The following is an 18,540-nucleotide window of genomic DNA, read 5'->3' as shown; positions in this document are numbered from 1 at the left end:
AAGAGAACTGCAGGCTCTTAGCTGATAAGGCATTGTGAATGCACATTTAGATATGAGCCCCTGCCTCACACACATGCGTGCACACATGTGTACGCGTGTATGCACGTGCGCGCATGTGTGCATGCACACACACACATACGCACACACTTGTTTGAATGTTTGAAGCAGAATCTCCACTTCCCACTCCACTCTTACCCATTCCTCCAAAAGAACCTCAGAGAGGAAGCATTCTTTACTTGATGTGAAAGACAGCCAATATTATTTTGATAAGTTTGAGCGTCATGAGGGCAGGATTCAAAATGGCCGGCCTGGCTAGAGCCCTGCTGCTTCTGACTCTGTGGCGGACTTTTGGGATAGCTGAAGCTCAACAGGCTTCTCGCCACCTGCCCTGCTGTTCCCTACAAACACGTGGTTTCTGCTGCTTCCGTCCATTCTTATTCACCTTGCATTCACTCCCACACCCTAGGACAGTTCCCTACACCCGCCATATTGCTGATTTTCCCTCTGTAGACCTCCCGCCCTTGGGACCAAAGAGAAACATTTACAGAGAAGAGTCCAGAAAGGCTCACAGATACTCCACGGGGACAGCACCTGTATGAGTGACACTGCCTGTTCCTCTCAGACCCACTGGTGTGCCTCCCGCCCCAAGAGAAGATCAGCAGAAAATCAAACAGGGACTTACAGTGGATTTTGAAGTCCTTGTACTGTCTGTCTTCAATGGCTACCACGTACAAAGCTGCCCGGTCTGGAAACATAAGCCCTCCAGGTTTCTGTTGATGAATTGTGGGGAAATGGGTCTCGTAATCTATTCACCTGACAAAGACATCACATTTTGAACTGCACATAGAGTCACCACACAAGCACCCCCTCGCCAGCATTTTTACTCGGTGGACTGCCGCCTTGTCCAGAGTCAGGGCCCGGGTAGCAAAGCTCAATTTTTATTTTGGAGCAAGGAAGATGTAAGGGCCGAAGGTGGGGTCAATATAACAAATGAAGTGGACTGAAGGTAAGCCTGACAAGGAGGAGTGAGAGGTGTTATAACTTTTTAGCCCAGAGAGGCCCCGATGGACGGTACACTTGGCTTTCTGGCAGTCATGCAAGTCCTGAGTACTTGTTGACCAAACGGACTTTTAACTTGATAAGAGAAAATGGGTGCCAATCATTGCCAAAGAGGCCAGGGTTAGACCTACAGAAGTACATGCTGACAGTCAGACATGTTGGACCCAAGGATGATCATTCTATCTATGGACAGAATCTATGTGCATAGATGGTATCTATAAACTGGACTTGCTTTAAAGAGAGGGGCAGAGAGGTAGCCTGCTCGCTAGCCCGAGTCCTCGCTGAAGTCCCCATACTCTTCCTAGGCTGTAGGACAAAGTAGAGCATCAGGGCAGCCAGCAGACCGACGCAGGGACCGCATGCATGACACTTACCAGCCACTTGTCCCTGGCAAAGATCACCGTGTTGAGCATTGACTCATAGAACAGACAGTAGCCCATCCACTCGCTGATAATGATGTCTACCTTGTCCACGGGCAGCTCGACCTCTTCCACTTTACCCTTAAATATGGTGATGACTGGAAAACAAGAAGCCCAAGACCGTGCTTTGCAGGACCTCACCTGGGAACCATGAGCACCCCCTCAGGACCACACCTCCAGGCTTTATCCCTGCTCTGACTCAACTTCTAAGACGTGACATCACTCCCCGTTCACCAAGGGAGCTCATACCAAGGTGATGGAAAACTAGGTGTGTGCTTTGAGTAAAACACGTACTGAGTCACTGCCACGTGCCTGGCACTGTGCTCAGTCCGTTACATGCCCCGTTATCTTTCCAACAACTCCACGAAGTAAGCACAGTGCAGTGAGTTTTCAACAACACAGGTCTGAACTGCGTGGGTCCACTTATCCGCAGACGTTTTTCAAGAAAAGTGACACTGAGTGTGCCCACCTCTCTGCCTCTCCCTCTCCCTCCTTCTCCGCCTACTCAGTGTGAAGACAATGAGGATGAAGACCTTTATGATAACCTGCTTCCACTTCGTGAATAGGAAATACATCTTATTTTTCTTCCTTTGAGTTAGAGTCTCAGTCTGTTGTCCGGGCTGGAGTGCAGTGGTGTGATCATAGCCCACCGTAACCTCGACTTCCTGGACTCAGGCCATCCTACTGCCTGCCTCAGTCTTCCGAGTAGCTGGAACTACAGGTGCTGGGCTTTTTTTTTTTTAAGGGATGAGGTCTTGCTATGTTGCCCAGGTTGGTCTCGAACTCCTGGGCTCAAGCAGCCCTCACGCCTCAGCCTCTCAAACTGTTGTGGGATTACAGACATAAGCCATCATACCCAGCTATTTTTTTCTTTATCTTATAATGTTCTTAATAATATTTTCTTTTCTCTAGCTTACTGTATTGTAAGAATACAGTATGCAATATACAAAATATGTGTGAATTGACCGTTTATGTTATCAGTAAGTTTCCAGTCCACAGTAAGCTATTAGCAGCTACGTTTTGGGGGAGTCAAAAGTTATACCTGGATTTTCAATTCTGCTTTTTTTTCACTTGCAACTAGGGATACTGAGGGTTTAAACAATGAAGAGTTTAAATAGTCGCAAGGGAAACAGAGCCCAGATCTGATACGCTATGATTAAGAACTCCGATGGTCCCCACCCTATGCTAGGTTACCATGACGAGTCAGATCCAAAGAAAGCAGAGATGCCTCCTCCATTGCTTTTGTGTCTGTCCACAGCCAGGGCTCAGCAACACCACTTGGGTGACCCTCTAGGATTTGTGAGGAAGACCCATTGGTGTTTTGACAAGAGCTTGGGTTCTATAGTCAGAAAAACCTAGGTGTAAGTGCTGGATTTTCTAACTATTAGCTGTATGACTTTCCACATGCTCCTTGACCTAACTAAACTCCAGTTCCCCGGAGAACAACCAGGAAAAGCAATATCTACTTAGAGTGTGGTTGTATTGATTACATGAACTAATACATGTTAAGTACCAGGCCATGATTGAAACGCAACAGAAGACAGATATCTAACCTGTTTCTCCTGTTGACCCACAAGATGGAGAGGGGAAAGGGACCAGGATGGGGACAAAGCCTCTGTTGTGATGACCTTTGCTCATGAGTCACTTCCACGACCTTCATATCCTGCAGTGGCAGGAAAAACTTCTTTGCTGAGTTTTTGATTCACTGACACAGACATACACATAATTTTGGAGTCCCTTTTTGTATTCGTTGCTGTAAAGATCAGAGTAAAAGCTAGCTTAGACACCGCTGTTAAATTGACAGGATGATGCATTGGTTGGCTGGTTCCTTCTGAACGTTTCCCCGGAAAGGTTACACATATCACACTCTGAAACTCTTGTTCTGCATCATCCTCTAAAAAATCACACAGTGCCTGAGCTTTGCAGGGAAAATTGAACAACGGCTTTTTCTTTGGAGTAAATACCCCCCAAACCACATCAGTCTTGAATCTGCCCCTAAAAACTAAGAGGAGGAAGGGTTGGTCTTCCCCAAAAGGCTTGGAGGGGGTGGAAGGGGCAGGTGTTAAAGTTCTGTTTCCCTGGGGTTGTGAGACCCCAGGGCAGGAACTCAGCCAAGAGCACTTCAACCTGAGCACCAAGAGACTTCCTAGGAGACAGAGTAATGGAGTTTTAAAATGCAAACAGAGTGCCTCATTGATTTCTTATTTTGGAAAAAGAACTGACAGATATATGCCTGACCCACCCGCCCAGTCATTTGCATGCAAAGTCTGCCCTGTCTGACTTTTGTCAACTTTTAATGGCCCTCTTCCTTTTTTTCTTTGCACAATTCTTGAAGACTCTCCCCTAACATCTGCGTATATCTGTGTGGCTATGGGTCAGTTCCTCCTCCTCCTGCTAATCATGACCTCCTGCTGGTGGCATGACCGCCCTGTGGCCCAGGAAGATGTCTTCTCCTCTGGGGACTCATGATCGCCACCCTGAGTGTTTAGTGCAAGGCTACACCCGTGATGGTTTTGTGGGCAGGACTCCATTAGAAGCTGCGGGAAACAGATGGGCAAACACTTATCTATTAGCAAGTCCAAACAGACATGGATGGAATGTTCCTCGGACATCCCCCAGAGTGAGTGACCACTGCCCCTGTTCTCTGTGCTAGCCCTCCTCTCCAACAGGCGTGATATCCTTATCAATATAGGTTACGCCAGATGATCTATAGATGATAGATAGACAGACGGTAGACTAGAGAGATAGATGATAGGTGATTTATAGATTAGACAGATAGATAGATATAGATTAGAGATAGCCTGATGGTAGGTGATTGACAGATGATAGATTAGAGTGATAGACTGATGATAGACAGATGATTTATAGATTAGGTAGATAGAAAGACAGATGATAGATTAGAGACAGACTGATGACAGATAATAGATTAGAGAGATAGACTGGTAATAGATGATAGATTAGACAGACAAATAATAGATAATAGATAGGGATAGATGATAGATAGATGGCTGGATAGATGGATAATAGTGAGAAATTAGAAAGACTGATAATAGATGATAGATAAGGATAGATAGATGATACATACATACATATATACATACATATATACATGCATACAGTGGGTCACAGAACAGCAAAAAAAAATCACACTGTTTCTGCTTGCAAACAGGCAGAAGGCATCAGCTAACCCTATAAAATTCTCGATGTGGACTTCTGATGACTTAATGTCACCCTTCTGCATCTACCCGAGTGCAAACATTTCTCAGTGCAGACATGGCCCGCACTCGGCTTGGTGAGTAGATGGTCCCTCTGTGAAAGGAAAAAGACACATCTCCCTTCATCCAGTGCTGGACTGGCTTTCAGACTCCTTTCCACTCCTTGTCCGGGTCTTTTGTGCAGCACACGACCTACACAGCTTTATGCTGAGATCCCCGAGGTAGCAACTTTCGCTCTTGTTCTAGCTGACAACTAACCTTGATCAAATAACTCCTCTCCTTTGGGACCTCAGTATCCTTCTTAGGGGAAAAAAAGGAGAGAGGGTGAATCTGAAATCCTTTGCAGCGCCAGAATGCTGGGGTTTTTCATCTATGTATTGAGCACTTGCTATGTGTATTCAAGGCTTACTAGTGGGGACAGCTGGCACCAATACAGAAGTGGTTTCTGAGATGTCCAGTGTGACTCCAATTTGCAACACGCTCTGGAGCCTGCAGCTGTTGTTGTTGTTGTTACTTTACGAGGCCATATTGGGCCAGGGATGGGGGCTCACACCTATAATCACAGCACTTTGGAAGACCGAGGCAGGAAGATTACATGAGCTCAGGACCAGCCTGAGCCATATAATGAGCCTGTGTCTCTATAAAAAATCAAAATATTAGGTGGGCTCAGTGGCACGTGCTTTTAGGCCCAGTAACTCAGAAAGCTGAGATGGGAGGATCACCTGAGCCCAGGAAGTTGAGGCTGCGGTAAGCCATGATCGTGCCACTGCGTTCCGGCCTGGGCAACAGAGTGAGACTTTGCCTTAAAAAAAAAAAGTCCCCATCATTGTGTCTGTGGGCCCAAATACAATTGCCGAAGTGAAACCCCAGGAACGTTCTCCCTGTGGTCTGCAGTCACCACCAGATGCCCAGATTCAATTTCCCAATCAACAGAATGCTACCTCTCGTGGTGGGGTTTATGCCAACTCGTTGGGGAATATTGGCCAACATATGGCGCTAGGTTGGCTCAAAGAGCCGTGTGGGCACACACAGCCGCGGCCTCGCCCTCTCCTCCGTGCAAGGTTGTCCACGGGGTCAAAGTCACCAGCGTTAAGATTCTGAGCAGCTCGAGCCTGCGGAACTCCATGCCCAATCTGGACCCCACGTCACGGTTGCCGCATCAGCTCAAGGTTGCACTGAGGTCACTTCCCAGAGCTGCGCTTTTATTCCATAAGGATGATGGAAAGTTGATTCAACGAACTGTGACAGGACCCTGGCTCGTGAATTTTAGAATGATTAATCACAACTAAATGCACAACAAGGAGAAATAGACTCTAAATTGGGAAAATTTCCCCTGTAGCTGCAAGTTTGCAAATCAGACATCCAGATTTTTTTAAATGGCTTTGAGTGGGATTGACATCTTCACTGCTTCCGAGAGCAGGTCCTGTCCCCAGAACAGGGGGCTTGAGGGTCACGTGCATGGGGACCAAGAGCACAGTATGAGCCAGCGAGCCCCCCAGGCCACTCCCACTGCAGCAAAGCCCCTCGTACCCCTCCCTGCCCCCTCAGAACTTGGCTCACACACCGATTTTGGCGACACCCACGCCAGCTGCCACGCACCTTCGAGGGGCCTGACTCGCCTCCAGCCTCCGCGTTCCCTCTCCTGGTTGTCTATTTTAGCTCCTGTTTCCAGAATCTAGGGGAGCACTTGACTCCTCACAAACATTCAGAAATCATTATGGGGTGACTGGATGGGTGGAAAAGTGATTTCAATGAAAGGGCATTGGGTTAAAAGACAAAAGATATTCAAACTAGTCCTAATTATGTTAGTAAAAAATCACTAGCATTTGAATAGCAGCTTGCAGAGTGATTTTACATATGTTATTTCGATAACACTCCCAGGAGCTCATGTGGTCACATTTACTATTCTTTTTGCCCAATGAGAGCGTAAAGTCAAACTAGTTTGAGCGCGGTAGGTAGCTCACGCCTGCAATCCCAGCACTTTGGGAGGCCAAGGCAGGAGGATCTTCTCTACCAAAAACTTTTAAAAAATTAGCCGGGCGTGGTGGCACACACCTGTAATCCCAGCTACTCGGGAGGCTGATGTGGAAGGATTGCCTGAGTCCAGGAGGTCAAGGCTGCAGTGAGCCGGGATCGTGCCATTGCACTCCAGCCTGGGTGACAGAGTGAGATCCCAACTTGAAAAAAAAAGGAAGTCAAACTGCAGAGTCAGACCCTAAGCCTGTCATGTGACCTTGTACAAGTCACTTCGCCTCTCTGAGGTGTCCTTCCTTCACCCGGTGAATAGATACGAGAATATCTGGCTTCCAACCGCCTGACACTGATGTGGTCATCAAGCAGCTGCCTGGTGTGTTGAGGGGAAAATAATCAGAGAAGGGGAAGGGCTGAGCCCTCCTGCTTCAGGCTGGTTGGGTTGGTTGGCAGATTGAGGAGAGACAGCATCAAAGAGAACACCCAGGATGGGGCCAGAACCCACTCAACTCCCCCCCAGCGTCAGCTCCTGCATGGCTCCCTGTCCTCGTCTTGTTCCGGGCCCAGAGGTTTGGACAAACCTCTCTCGCCAGGCCAGAACCAGCCCATTCTGGAGCCCATGGTCATGGGAAACAGAGGACGTCAGTATCTCTACCCTCGATCAGTGGTGGGACTAGGAACAAACGTCCTCAGCAAACAGACCCCATTCCTGGAGGGGTGCAGGAGAGCCCTGGGTGCCACGGAGCCTGAATAGGGTAGGTTCCTCATCCCAGTTCCCTCTCTCCCTGCCCAAAGCCCCTGCTCACCCAACAACTTGGGGCTTGAGGGTGTGCTGTGTCCCCAGTGCGTAATCTGCCTGGCTTTGTGTCCTAGCCTGCTCTGGCTCCAATCTGCTTAGCTGGAGCTTTAGAGACCTGCTAGTTCTGCCGGAGCCCTTCCCTGGCCAGAGATACCCTGGCCTCCCCACCGGCCTAGGCAGTGGTTGGATAGCTCTCCGTCAGGAAGAAGCATACCAAGACCCTTCTCCACCCAAAGTATCACATGCCACCAAGAACCCGGTGTGGTCCAGCCTGACAAATAGCCAACACCACAGTCACGGTCAGATGACTGTAGGCTCCGCCAAGGGTGGCAGGGATTATTAAGAAGCAAGTGACAGAGTGATTGAAATTGGTAGAAAAGAAAATGGCGACAAAGTTTCCCCTGGGCTCACCTATGCAGATTTTTTTTTTAAGTTGGAGTCTCACTACTTCCCTCAGGCTGGGGTGCAGTGGCACCCACGCTCATGGCCACCCCAGTGTCGACCTGCTGGGTTCTGGCGATTCTTCCACCTCAGCCTTCTGAGTAGCCGGAACTACAGACACGCACTACCACGCCCGGCTATTTTTAAATTTTATTTTATTATAGAGACGAGGTCTTGCCAAGTTGCCTGGGCTGGCCTCGAACCCGTAGGCTCAGGCAATCCATTCACGCCGGCCTCCCAAAGTGCTGGGATTACAGGCTGAGCCACTGAGCCTGGCCAGAATTTTTTTTTTTTAATCAGGGTTGCCCTCTGTCACCCAGGCTGGAGTGCAGTGGCATGATCACAGCTCACTGTAGCCTAGACCTTCTGGGCTTAGATGATCCTTCTGCCTCAGCCTCCCAAATAGTTGGGACTACAGGTGTGCATCACCATGCCCAGCTAATTTTTTAATTTTTTTTGTAGAGACGAGGTCTGGCTATGTTGCCCAGGCTGGTCTCGAGCTCCTGGCCTCAAGCAATCATCCTGCCTTGGGCTCCCAAAGTTCTGGGATTACAGACGTGAGCCACCATGCTTGGCCCCCCAGGTTTTGCTCTCACTCATGACCTGCAGCAGAAGCTCACATGGGCAGACAGGAAGCGCCTCCCTCCCCCCAAGAGCATCTGTACAAGTGGGCAAAACAGTCTCCCCCGCCGACTCTTCATGTAGTCCTTTCTTCATCCTTCAGGTCTTCAATGCCCTCTCCTGAGAAGAGCATCCCAGTACCAGGGTTGTGCTGTCAAACGTTGAACAACCAGGCCGGGCTCGGTGACTCAGCCTGTCATCCCAGCACTTTGGGAGGCCGAGGAGAGTGGATTGCCTGAGCCCGCGGGTTCGAGACCCACCCGGGCCACTTGGCGAGACCTCGTCTCTACAATAAATCAAAAACTAGCCGGGCGTGGTAGCGCGCGCCTGTAGTTCCGGCTACTCGGAAGGCTGAGGTGGAAGGATCGCCTGCAGCCAGCAGGTCAAGGCTGCGGTGGCCGGGAGTGTGCCACTGCACTCCAGTCTGGGCGACAGAGTGAGACTCCAACTCAAAAAAAAAGAAAAAAAATTGTTGAACAGCCAGCTGCAGAAAGAACAAGCAAAACAACTCTGATCTGCAGTCTCTGCTGATTGCCGTGGTGTAAATACTTCTATCACCGCTGACCTCCAGCTAAGGACACACAAGCTGTCACTCAAAGCAGGGCTGCGAGGAGAGGCGTGTGCAGAACTGGCTCCCGTCCGGTGGTGAGAGTCACTTGATCGAAGCGGGCCCCGTGTCCTCAGTCGCAGCGTTGCGTGTCTCTCCAGGCACTTTCAGAGCATGGGATCGCAGTGAGTGTGCCGGCCCGTTTGTCGTGATGCCTGTCTTTGCCGTGAGACGGGAAGCAGCATGAGAACAGAGGCTGTGTCTGTCCTCGTCATGCCACAACTCCCCGCACCCGGCCCAGGGCCCAGTGCGTGCACAGCAACACTGGACGGAATGAAGAAATGAAACTCGCTTCTAAGATTATGAATGGGTCGTTTCACGAGCAGTTAGGAAAGGAGGTCGCAATTGCCAGGCTCATAAAAACAATTATACGTGATTAGTCTCATTTCTGTTTTTTGGCATGGCTATTAATCACGTTAATAAGTGAAATAATCCTAATAACAATAGCTAACATGTATCGGCTGCTTCCCGCCCGTCGGATACTGTTGTATTTCAAACAGTAGTGTGCTGTCGATGTTTAACAAGTGGCTCTCCGCCAGCTAGAAGCCCTGGTTCGTAGCATTTGCTGCCTTCTGTAGTGCAAATACTTCCGCCATGGCCCATTTCAAGCCTCCAAAGTGACTCCGTCCGTTCCTCCAGTTTACTGAAAATGTCGCCATCAGCTCTCGGGTAAGTAGGCCGTGCCAGAATGCCACAGTTTTACCTACAGTGGCTATGTGATCCCCACAATGGCCCTCGGCGGTATCATCCCCATTTCACAGAGGAGGAAACTGAGGCACATAAAGTAAGTTACCCAAGAGCACAAGAGGAAGCCAGTCAAGCTGAGTGTGAGGCAGGAAGCCTGGCACCAGGGCTAGCGCTTGCAGAGTAGCAAGGGGGACTTCACGAAGAACTCAGGCAAGGCGCGCCCCGGGACACCCTAACAGAGAAGATGACAGATCGTGGTGTGGATTCACGCGGGCTGCATGGCCGTATCCCGAGGAGCTGGCAGAAAACTGAACGCACACCAGCCTGCAGGTGCTTCCACACTCTCGCGGGGCACCTGTCCAATGTGGTGCCACACCGAGAGAGGGAGTCTCCTCACTCCTTGTGGTCCCAAAGGAAATACATGGCATGTCGGGAAGGTGGCAGGGAACAGAGCCCGCCTCCGTGGAAGGAGGCGCCTTCTGACAGTCCCAGCTCCCCTGGGGGCTGGCTGTGGGGACCTTGACGAGAGAGTCACCCAGGATGGCACAGCTGCCCCGTGTGGAGGAATGGCCCAGGAGCGTCCTCCAAGCCTTGTCCACATAAGGCTGGCAACGAGTGGCTAAGAGCTATCAAGGCGGGGACCGTTCAACCTGAAATGCTTGGGCACCAACTGTATACGAGGCCCTGCGCCAGACACTTGACTAATCGTCTCCAAGCCTCAGGTGGCCCTGCGAGCTGTGCAGGGGCACGCCCCCTCTATGGAAAAGGGGGCGATGACAAAGTCCTCCCTGCAGAGGCCCTCATGCCCCTCATCTCCGCCTCGTGTCATGCCACCCTGGGCCCCTTCCCTCCATGACGTTTATACTTTCGGCCATGCACAAGCAGGAGGAGAGAAACGAGGGGGAGCTTTTTTACCCTGGAGGCATCTGAGAAGTACATGCTCCTTGTTTCCAGAATGATAAAATCCCCTCCGTCTCCGAGCTGCGATGTGAACTCGCATCTACCTTTTTAGGCATCCCGGCAGCCCACCCGTTTCCTCGGCGGGAGAGGAAGTCAGAGTCGCTAGCGCTGAAGTCAAAGAAGAGGCGCAGCCACATGTGTGTGGGCCACGTGTGGCGGTGCCGCGTGACGGCCGCACTCCTGCTGCAGGTGGCTTCCGTGGGGGTGCGTTTGCGTGTGAATCACTCCGTCCCAGGGCCGCGTGGAGGTGGGGGCGGGGAGCCCGACTGATTCTGGAAAGCAGGTATTCTGCGCCCCGTGTTGTTATTTATGTCTCTACACCTACACTCCGAGGCCCGCACGGCTGGCTGCTGCAGCTCTTCAAGGCATTTCCATGGAAGCGTCCCCGTGGCCATGCTGCCTCCTCCGAGCACACATGCCAAGGCTGGGCGCGCCGGTGCAACGGTCAAGGCTCTGGGTGGCCTCCCTGGCCCCACTCATCTGTTGCACATTCCCCCTGACACACACACAAACACACACACACACATACACACGAGGAAATAAAGGCCACTTGGCTTCACGAAGGGCCCTGGGTGCAGAGTTTCCTCCTCCCTGGTACAAGAACAGGCCAGAGCCATGGGGGTGGCTCTTCTCTTGGGGACAGTGGCCTGGTCCTCTTGAGCCTCTGCCTTGGTAGCGTGGAATCAAGTCTGAGCCGTCAAGTCCAGAGCAGGAATGATTCCATCCTAAGGCTGTGAGGTGAGGCTGAGCAAACCAGATGTGCGCACTGCCCAGGTCAGCGCAGAGCCGAGTGGGCAGCCAGCTGAAGCCAAGTGGTACGGGCAGCCCTGGAAGGGTGCCTGGTGTGGGATGGCGGCATCCCCGGATATGAGAAGGGCAACCCAGCTCAGGCAGACTGGGTGTCCAACTGGGGGAGGCTGCCCAGCATGGGTGCCAGAGCTCAGCGTGGGGCGACAGGCATCTGTGTGGGGCAGGAGGTGGTGACAATGGGGAATTGATTACATACAGGGTATGGAAACATTTTACGAGTGAGTAATAAGCAAATGAGTAATAAATAAGCATACTACAGGGGAGGCTCGGTGGCTCAGCCTGTCATCCCGGCACTTTGGGAGGCCAAGGTGAGTGGATGGCCTGAGCCCGCGGGTTCGAGACGGGCCCGGGCAACTTGGCGAGACCACGTCTCTACAATGAATCAAAAATTTGCCGGGTGTGGTACCGTACACCTGTAGCTATGGCTACTTGGAAGGCTGAGGCAGAAGGATTGCCGTAGCCCAGGGGTCGATGCTGGGGTGGCCGTGAGCATGCCACTGCACTCCAGCCTGGGCGACAGAGGGAGATTCCAACTAGAATAATAATAATAATAAGCAGGCTACAAATAATGGGACTACAAATAATAATAAGCAGACAACAGACTCGGAAAGGGAGCAGACTAGAGGAGCCCTGTGGTGCCAGATACCAGGCAGCACTGAAGGGGCCATGTGAGCACCTTCTTGGCAATACAACGACTGTGCAGATGTGTACACTCATGCCGAGACACACACGCACCCCAGCTCTCTCCAGTGAAACAGCCTGGGAGCCTCGACGCCCGCAAACCAAACAGCACATCTATCCAGGTCTTGGTTACTAAATGCCGCTGTCCCTTAAACGCAACCCAGGGAAATGGCTGGTTCCGGCACAGAGGCATGGAGAGCGCAAGATGAGCCTGGAACGCCTGTGCCAGAAAGTGAGAAGCCTGGAAGAAGGGAAAGAGGCGTGTCCGAGGAACACAGAAGCCAGCGGGGAAGGGGCTCCCAATGGCCAGACCAGGGAGAAGTTGAGTGTCAGAGTACGTAGTGATAGCATGTAGAACGTGTGAAATAAAAGAGAAATCCATAGTGAAATGAATGAGTAAGTGGATGGATGGATGGATGGATGGATGGATGGATGGATGGATGGATGGATTGGATGAATGGATGGACAGATGGACATAGATAGAAGATAGATTAGATTGATAGACAGATAGATACAGCAATAGAGTAGTGGTTGGATGGTGGATGGATGGATGAGATAGATAGATAGATAGAAATTTGATGAGGAATGAGACATTTACACGGTTTCAAAGTACCTCCCCCAGCAAGTTTTACTAATTACAAAGGGGACCGAAAGTATTTTACCATGGAGAAGCCCAGCAGTCACTCTCACCCAGTGACCTAAGCAAACGCCATCAGTAACAAAACAAGCCACAATCACAGCCTCCGCCCAAGAGGCAGCACCTGAATCCAGTCCTGAGGCCGCACCACACCGTCCAAACTGAGGGACAGCCCACAAAACACTGCCATCTCCCAAAGCAGCAAGGCCATGAAAGTCGGGGAAAGCCTGCCCGGTTTAGCTCAAAGGAAACTAGTTGTGGCAACTAAACGCAACATGTGATTCTGAACAGAATCCTTTTGCTATAGCCCACATCGCTGCGACCTTTGGCAAAATGCACGTGGGATCTGAGGGTTCGAAAACAGTAACGTTTTGGCGCTAATCTCCTGATTTGATGGCTGTGTGTGGCTTTAAGAAGAATGTCTTTGTCTATTGGAAACGCAAGTTCACGTATCCAGGAATGATGAAACATCGTGTCAACTACTACTGTCAAATGGTTCTGGAAAAAAGATCGCTGCCCTTGAGCCTTTTCTGTAAGTTTTAGTGTTCCAAAGGTTAAAAAAAAGAAGGGAAAAGGGAAGAGAAGGGAAAGAAAGGGGAGGGAAGAGGGGAAATCACAAGAATATGAAGCAGAGGAGGGAGGAGAGAGAGAGCCCGGTGCGAACCAGAGCGGGAAGAGGAGGGGGCTGGGCTGGTCCTTTTCCCAGCAAGCAGATCGGACCCCTCCGCTGGCGTTTGTCATTCTTCCCATCCCTGCAGGCCCTCCCCACATTCTGCTACGAATGGCTGCAGGGTGGGGGCCCCAGCAAGACAGCGGAGGAGAGAGCCCAGAGCCCCAGACACTTGTTGGGGTGACACTGCAGCAGGAAAAAAGGCATGAGAGCCGGGGCTGGGCAGAGACTCGGCGGTCAGGAATGGCTGCGCAGGTGAAAACCGTGAATAGCCGGGTTCTAAGGGTTGTCTGGACGCCCCTTAGGGCTCAGGGATGGGACTCGCGCCCCGCTCTGCCTGCACCCACCCTCCCCTCCTAGGAGGTCTGACTTGCAGGGTGGGCAGGCACCCCTGGTGCTTCCGCCCACCCAAAGGCACAGAAACGAGAGTCGTGACCAAAGACTCTGGCCCTGGCTCCATCGCCATCCCTCCTAGCCTCAGTTTCCACCTCTGTCACATGTGAGAAAACCACAGAGCTGCAGAGAAGAACGCCGGACTGGGTCACCCTCGCACAGAAAGACTTGGCATTTTTTTTTCCCCAACTTTAAGGGGCAGATAGAAAGCCCAGGTCCAGCACTTTTCTGAAGAGGGCCCAGAAGGGACCCGGCTCCCCTGAGTGACCAAGGGAGGCTGGACCCTGGGCCAGAGCCAGGGTATCAGGATAGCATCCCAACTCATGGCCACCACAGATGCTGGCCGCCCTTTGATCGGCTTTTTCTCTATCCCGCTACCCCACGTCCCTCCTTGCCCAGCTTAGATCCCACCATCTGTGACTGTCGTGCAACTCTGGCTCCTCCCAGCAAAGCCTCAACCCGGGCCACCTTCCACTCACTCGCACCCCAGCTCCTGAGCGTGGGAAGAGGGATGACACAGGCGAGGACTGGACCCGCACATCTCTGGCCACACATCGCGACAGGGCCCACCGCTTCCCAGCAGCCCTCCCACCCCAGCCTGTCTGCCACCCGCCCTCCCTTCCAGGCTTTCTCATCTCTCTTCACCTCCCCCTCTCCTCTGCCAGCGCCTGTCTCATTTCTCAGGGAGCAAACGCCAGCAGCCAGCCAGGGCCTTCCCACCACCAGCCGCCACCTCCTTCTGGACACACATGCCCCTCCTCCCATCCCTCCTCCAAGGTAAAGGCCGCCCCTCCACCTGTGCAAGCTAGAGACCACCCCTTTCACTTGTGCAAGATAAATGTCACCCTCCACCTTTGCTAGGTAGATGTCACCTCCCACCAGAGCAAAGTAATTGCCACCCCCTTCCTGTGCAAGGAAAAATGTCACCCCCTCTGTCTGTGCAAGGTAAGTATCACCCCTTCCACCTGTGCCAGGTAAATGTCACCCCCCCACCTGTCCCAGGTAGATGCCACTCCCTTCACCTGAGTAAGGTAAAGGCTACACCCTCCACTTGTGCAAAGTAAAAACCACCCCCTCACCTGTACAAGGTAAATGCCAGCCTTTCCACCTGTGCAAAGCAAAGACCACATGCCTCCACCTGTGCTCTGGAGCCCTTGTCCTCTTACCTTCTCAAGATCTCTGCTCCTGAATTACTCTTCTTCCTGCATCTGTAGTGTTTCTCGGCTGTGCCCATGGAACATACACACATTTTCCTAATTTTTAAAGAAAAATCAGCTTCCTCCCTTCTTCCTATATCCCTGATAGCCACTGGTCCATTTTTCTGTTCCCAGCACAAGAAGAGTTGTTTATGGTCCTCACAGCACAGCCTCTCCTGGACCTCTCCAACTGGACTCCTGCTGCCACCCCTCCACTGAACCTGCACTTGTTAAGAACACCTCCATGAGGCCATATTCAACGGTCACATCTCTGTCCCTCTCTTACTTGATCTCGGAGTTTTCCCTGCAGCTGACCATCTCCACCTTCCCGGGCCTCATGGGAGCCCACACTCCAGAATGTCCACCACACTCCCGGGCCTCATGGGAGCCCACACTCCAGAATGTCCATCTTCTCTGCCCCTTCTCCTCTGCCTGACCCCCAAATGCTGAGATGCCCTAGTTCCCATCTTTGGCCCATTTTTCCACTCTAGCTATGCATTTTCGCTATGTGGCCTCATACTGTGGCTTCAGAGAACACCTCCATGTGGATGACTCCTAAGTGTCTGACTCTCCCTGAACCTCCAGCCTCACCCGCCCAGTCTGACTCTCATCTACCTGGATGTCCAAGGGGCACCTCAAACCCAGCATGGACAGGAGAGAGTTCTGACTTCCCTCTCGCTCCCGTCGCCCCATGGGTGCTCCGCCTCCAGCCAGGCACCAGCCACCCCATCGCTCAAGCCAAAAAAGAATGAGCGCTTGCTCCTCTCTGCTCTCTCATTCCCACGCCCAGTCCGTCAGCAGGCCCTCGGGCCTCCGTCCTCAAGGACCTGCCACAACGGTCACTCCTCTCCACCTCCGCGGCCACCCTGTCCCTGCACTACACATCTCTCCGGAGCCCTAAACAGCCTGGCCGTGCGTGTCTGCTTGTCCTCTTCTTACATGACACCCATTCCAGCCCATCCTCCACAGACAAGGCGCTGCCCTTACTTAAAAGATTCATGCACACGGAGAATCAAATCCAACCTGGCTTACGAACCCCCTCCGTGATCCGACCCCACAGCTCCTCTGATGCCCCTGGTCCTCGAGTTTGGACCACAGACCTTTGTACTCCTCGGGCAGGCTGATTTCAGCCCTGCCCAGAGGCCTGAGTCTTCTGTCTGGGATTCTCTTCCTCTGACCGCCATCAGCCTGGCTCCCTCCTGCCATCCGAATCTGAGTTTAATGTGGCCTGTCCCTCTCTAGCCTACAAGCCTACGCCACAATCAGCAGAGTACTTGCCGTCACCTGATATCTGTCTCTGGGCATCTGCGTCTTTGTTTCTTCTCCGTAAAGCCCTCCCCAGCTGTCTGGGCTCCAGCTCACTCCCTGTGATGATTCCATGAGGTCGGGGACTTTGTCTCATCCCTCGCTCTATTCCCAGAGCCTGGCTCACAGCGGCACGCATAGAAGTTTGCTGAATGAACAATGCTCTTGCCTTTCAAAGAGTCCACAGCAAGTGGTCACACAGCACACAGGGCAGGTGGCAAGACAGAGGCCCCATGGAAACAGGTTCGTCATCATCGTGTGTGAGGGCAAGTACCACCTGGACCTGGCTACTCAGGTCCGCCCCAAAGGAGCAGCAGGGTGGCAGGCTCCCTACAGGGGAGCTGAAGGTCTGGAAGGCTGGCAGGGAGCACGGCAAGGACTTTATTCCTGGAGCGGATGGTGGCACGGCACAGAGTGGGGAGGCTGTGCTGAGTCCTCAGCGCCTTGGACTCTGCAGAGCCTGCACACAAGACCTCCGCTCCCAGCCTCCTTTGGGAAGGACCAGATTCCTGATCTCTTGTTCCAGCTTCTCATTCCCCCTGCCCTAGCCTCCTCTAGGGAATGTCCTACCCTGCCAGCTTCAGTCCTTTCACACTTCGGAACACTGCCCGTGAGCGCTGTCATTTGGAACCGACCCTTCCGAGGTCCCAGTACTGCTCCCAGCCCCTCAGTCACCCGGCTCCAGCTCACTCCCTCTAATGTGACTTCCTGTCTACCAGTCCCTCTCCCAGGCTCGCTGCAGCCCAGTGCAGTGGCCACTGTGTCCACAGGGGTTGGGTGCCCAGCCTGCCCCTCTGAAGTCCTCCCCAGCCCTGAGCACGGGCCTGGGGACCGCATCTCATCCTGCCGATAGGTGAAAGCTGCAAGGAGGTCTCTCAATCCGGGACTGTGGGCAACTGAGCATGCATTCACATGCCCAAGGACCTGGCTCCAGAGGAGATGGCCAGGGCATGTCACGGGAAAGGGGTGAGGGGAGGAGAGGAAGCGGCGCCCTCTCTCAATCAGACTCCATCTTGAAATTCCACTCCCAAGAGCAGCCTCGTGGCCGAGACAGCCCTGTCGCAGCAGGGCTTGTGGGCAGGGGAGGGACACCTCCTGGGGGCTGCCAGGTTGCCACTGGGTAGATGGTGGGGACACGAAGGCCTAGGGCTTGTGGAGAGGGCGAGGAGAGGAAGGGATGGAACCATTTTGCAGAACTCAACAAGCTGCCTGCAGCTGGCTCCAGGCAGAGGGGGTCAGCCACAGGCGGGACCTGCTGGGAGCTGCAAGGGGCCAATGCAACCCTTGGCTGGCATGGTGGGCATGGGAACCTCAGCACCACGGGACCGTCCTGCTAATGGGGGCCTTGGGCCAGCATTCTACCTACCCAAGTCCAAGTGCTCTGCCTGCTGCCCTCTAAGCCACCCCAGCAAGAAAGTGCAAGCCCCCACCCCCTCCATCCATGGGAAATACTCAGAGGAAGGTCTTACTGTTGTCCAAGTGGTTGGCCTTAATGATCTTCTCTGAGTAGTCAGAAATGCTGGAGCATTCGATCTAGAAAGGACAGAGAACAAGGGAGCACAGGGTCAAAAAAATCACAGATCATCTGATGCCCATTTCATGGATGGAGACGCTGAGACCCGAGAGGGGAAGTGACTTGTCCATAGCCACACAAAGAGTTTGTGGCAGATTGAAAGCTAAGTCCCAGCCCTCCCCACTCAAGGCAAGTGGCCTTCCACTAAATTGGCCGGCCCTCGCCAAGAGACAGAAACCCAGCCGCCCCACGACGGAGGACTTGATCTCTGTGCTGGAGACACAGGAAGGGCTGGTCAGAGGAGAATGGGAGACAACAGCACAGCCACTGTCACCAGGAGAGGGTGCGGGAAAGCGGAGCCACGCCAGGGTTGCCAGCGTCAAGGGAAGCCTCCTTAGACTCGATCTCCAAAGCCCCCACCCAGGCATCCCAGGGTACACTGGGCAGGATGTCAGGTCAGGGCCTCAGGGCTGGCCTGAAGATTCCTCCCCAGCCAGGCTCGGTGGCTCAGCCTGTAATCCCGTGCCATGGGAGGCTGAGGTGAGTGGATTGCCTG

At 52.8% G+C, this 18,540-nt stretch overlaps 1 protein-coding gene across 1 annotated transcript in view; it reads right to left on the bottom strand.

The window, feature by feature from the left end:
• The window catches only part of PRMT8 (protein arginine methyltransferase 8), a 58,988-nt gene that overhangs the window by 28,522 nt on the left and 11,926 nt on the right, over positions 1 to 18,540 (bottom strand). Inside the window, exons 3-5 of the mRNA XM_021716116.1 lie at positions 17,941 to 18,004; positions 1,434 to 1,576; positions 683 to 770 (exon numbers count right to left, since the gene is read on the bottom strand). Coding sequence (XP_021571791.1) covers positions 683 to 770; positions 1,434 to 1,576; positions 17,941 to 18,004 — 295 coding nt within the window. The remainder of the gene's footprint in view (positions 1 to 682; positions 771 to 1,433; positions 1,577 to 17,940; positions 18,005 to 18,540) is intronic.

The sequence above is a fragment of the Carlito syrichta genome, unplaced genomic scaffold, assembly GCF_000164805.1.
Source record: "Carlito syrichta isolate Samal-C Ts95f unplaced genomic scaffold, Tarsius_syrichta-2.0.1 Scaffold308185, whole genome shotgun sequence".
Taxonomy (NCBI): domain Eukaryota; kingdom Metazoa; phylum Chordata; class Mammalia; order Primates; family Tarsiidae; genus Carlito; species Carlito syrichta.
The sequence above is the reverse complement of the archived record's forward strand: the minus strand, read 5'-3'. Positions and strand labels throughout refer to the sequence as shown.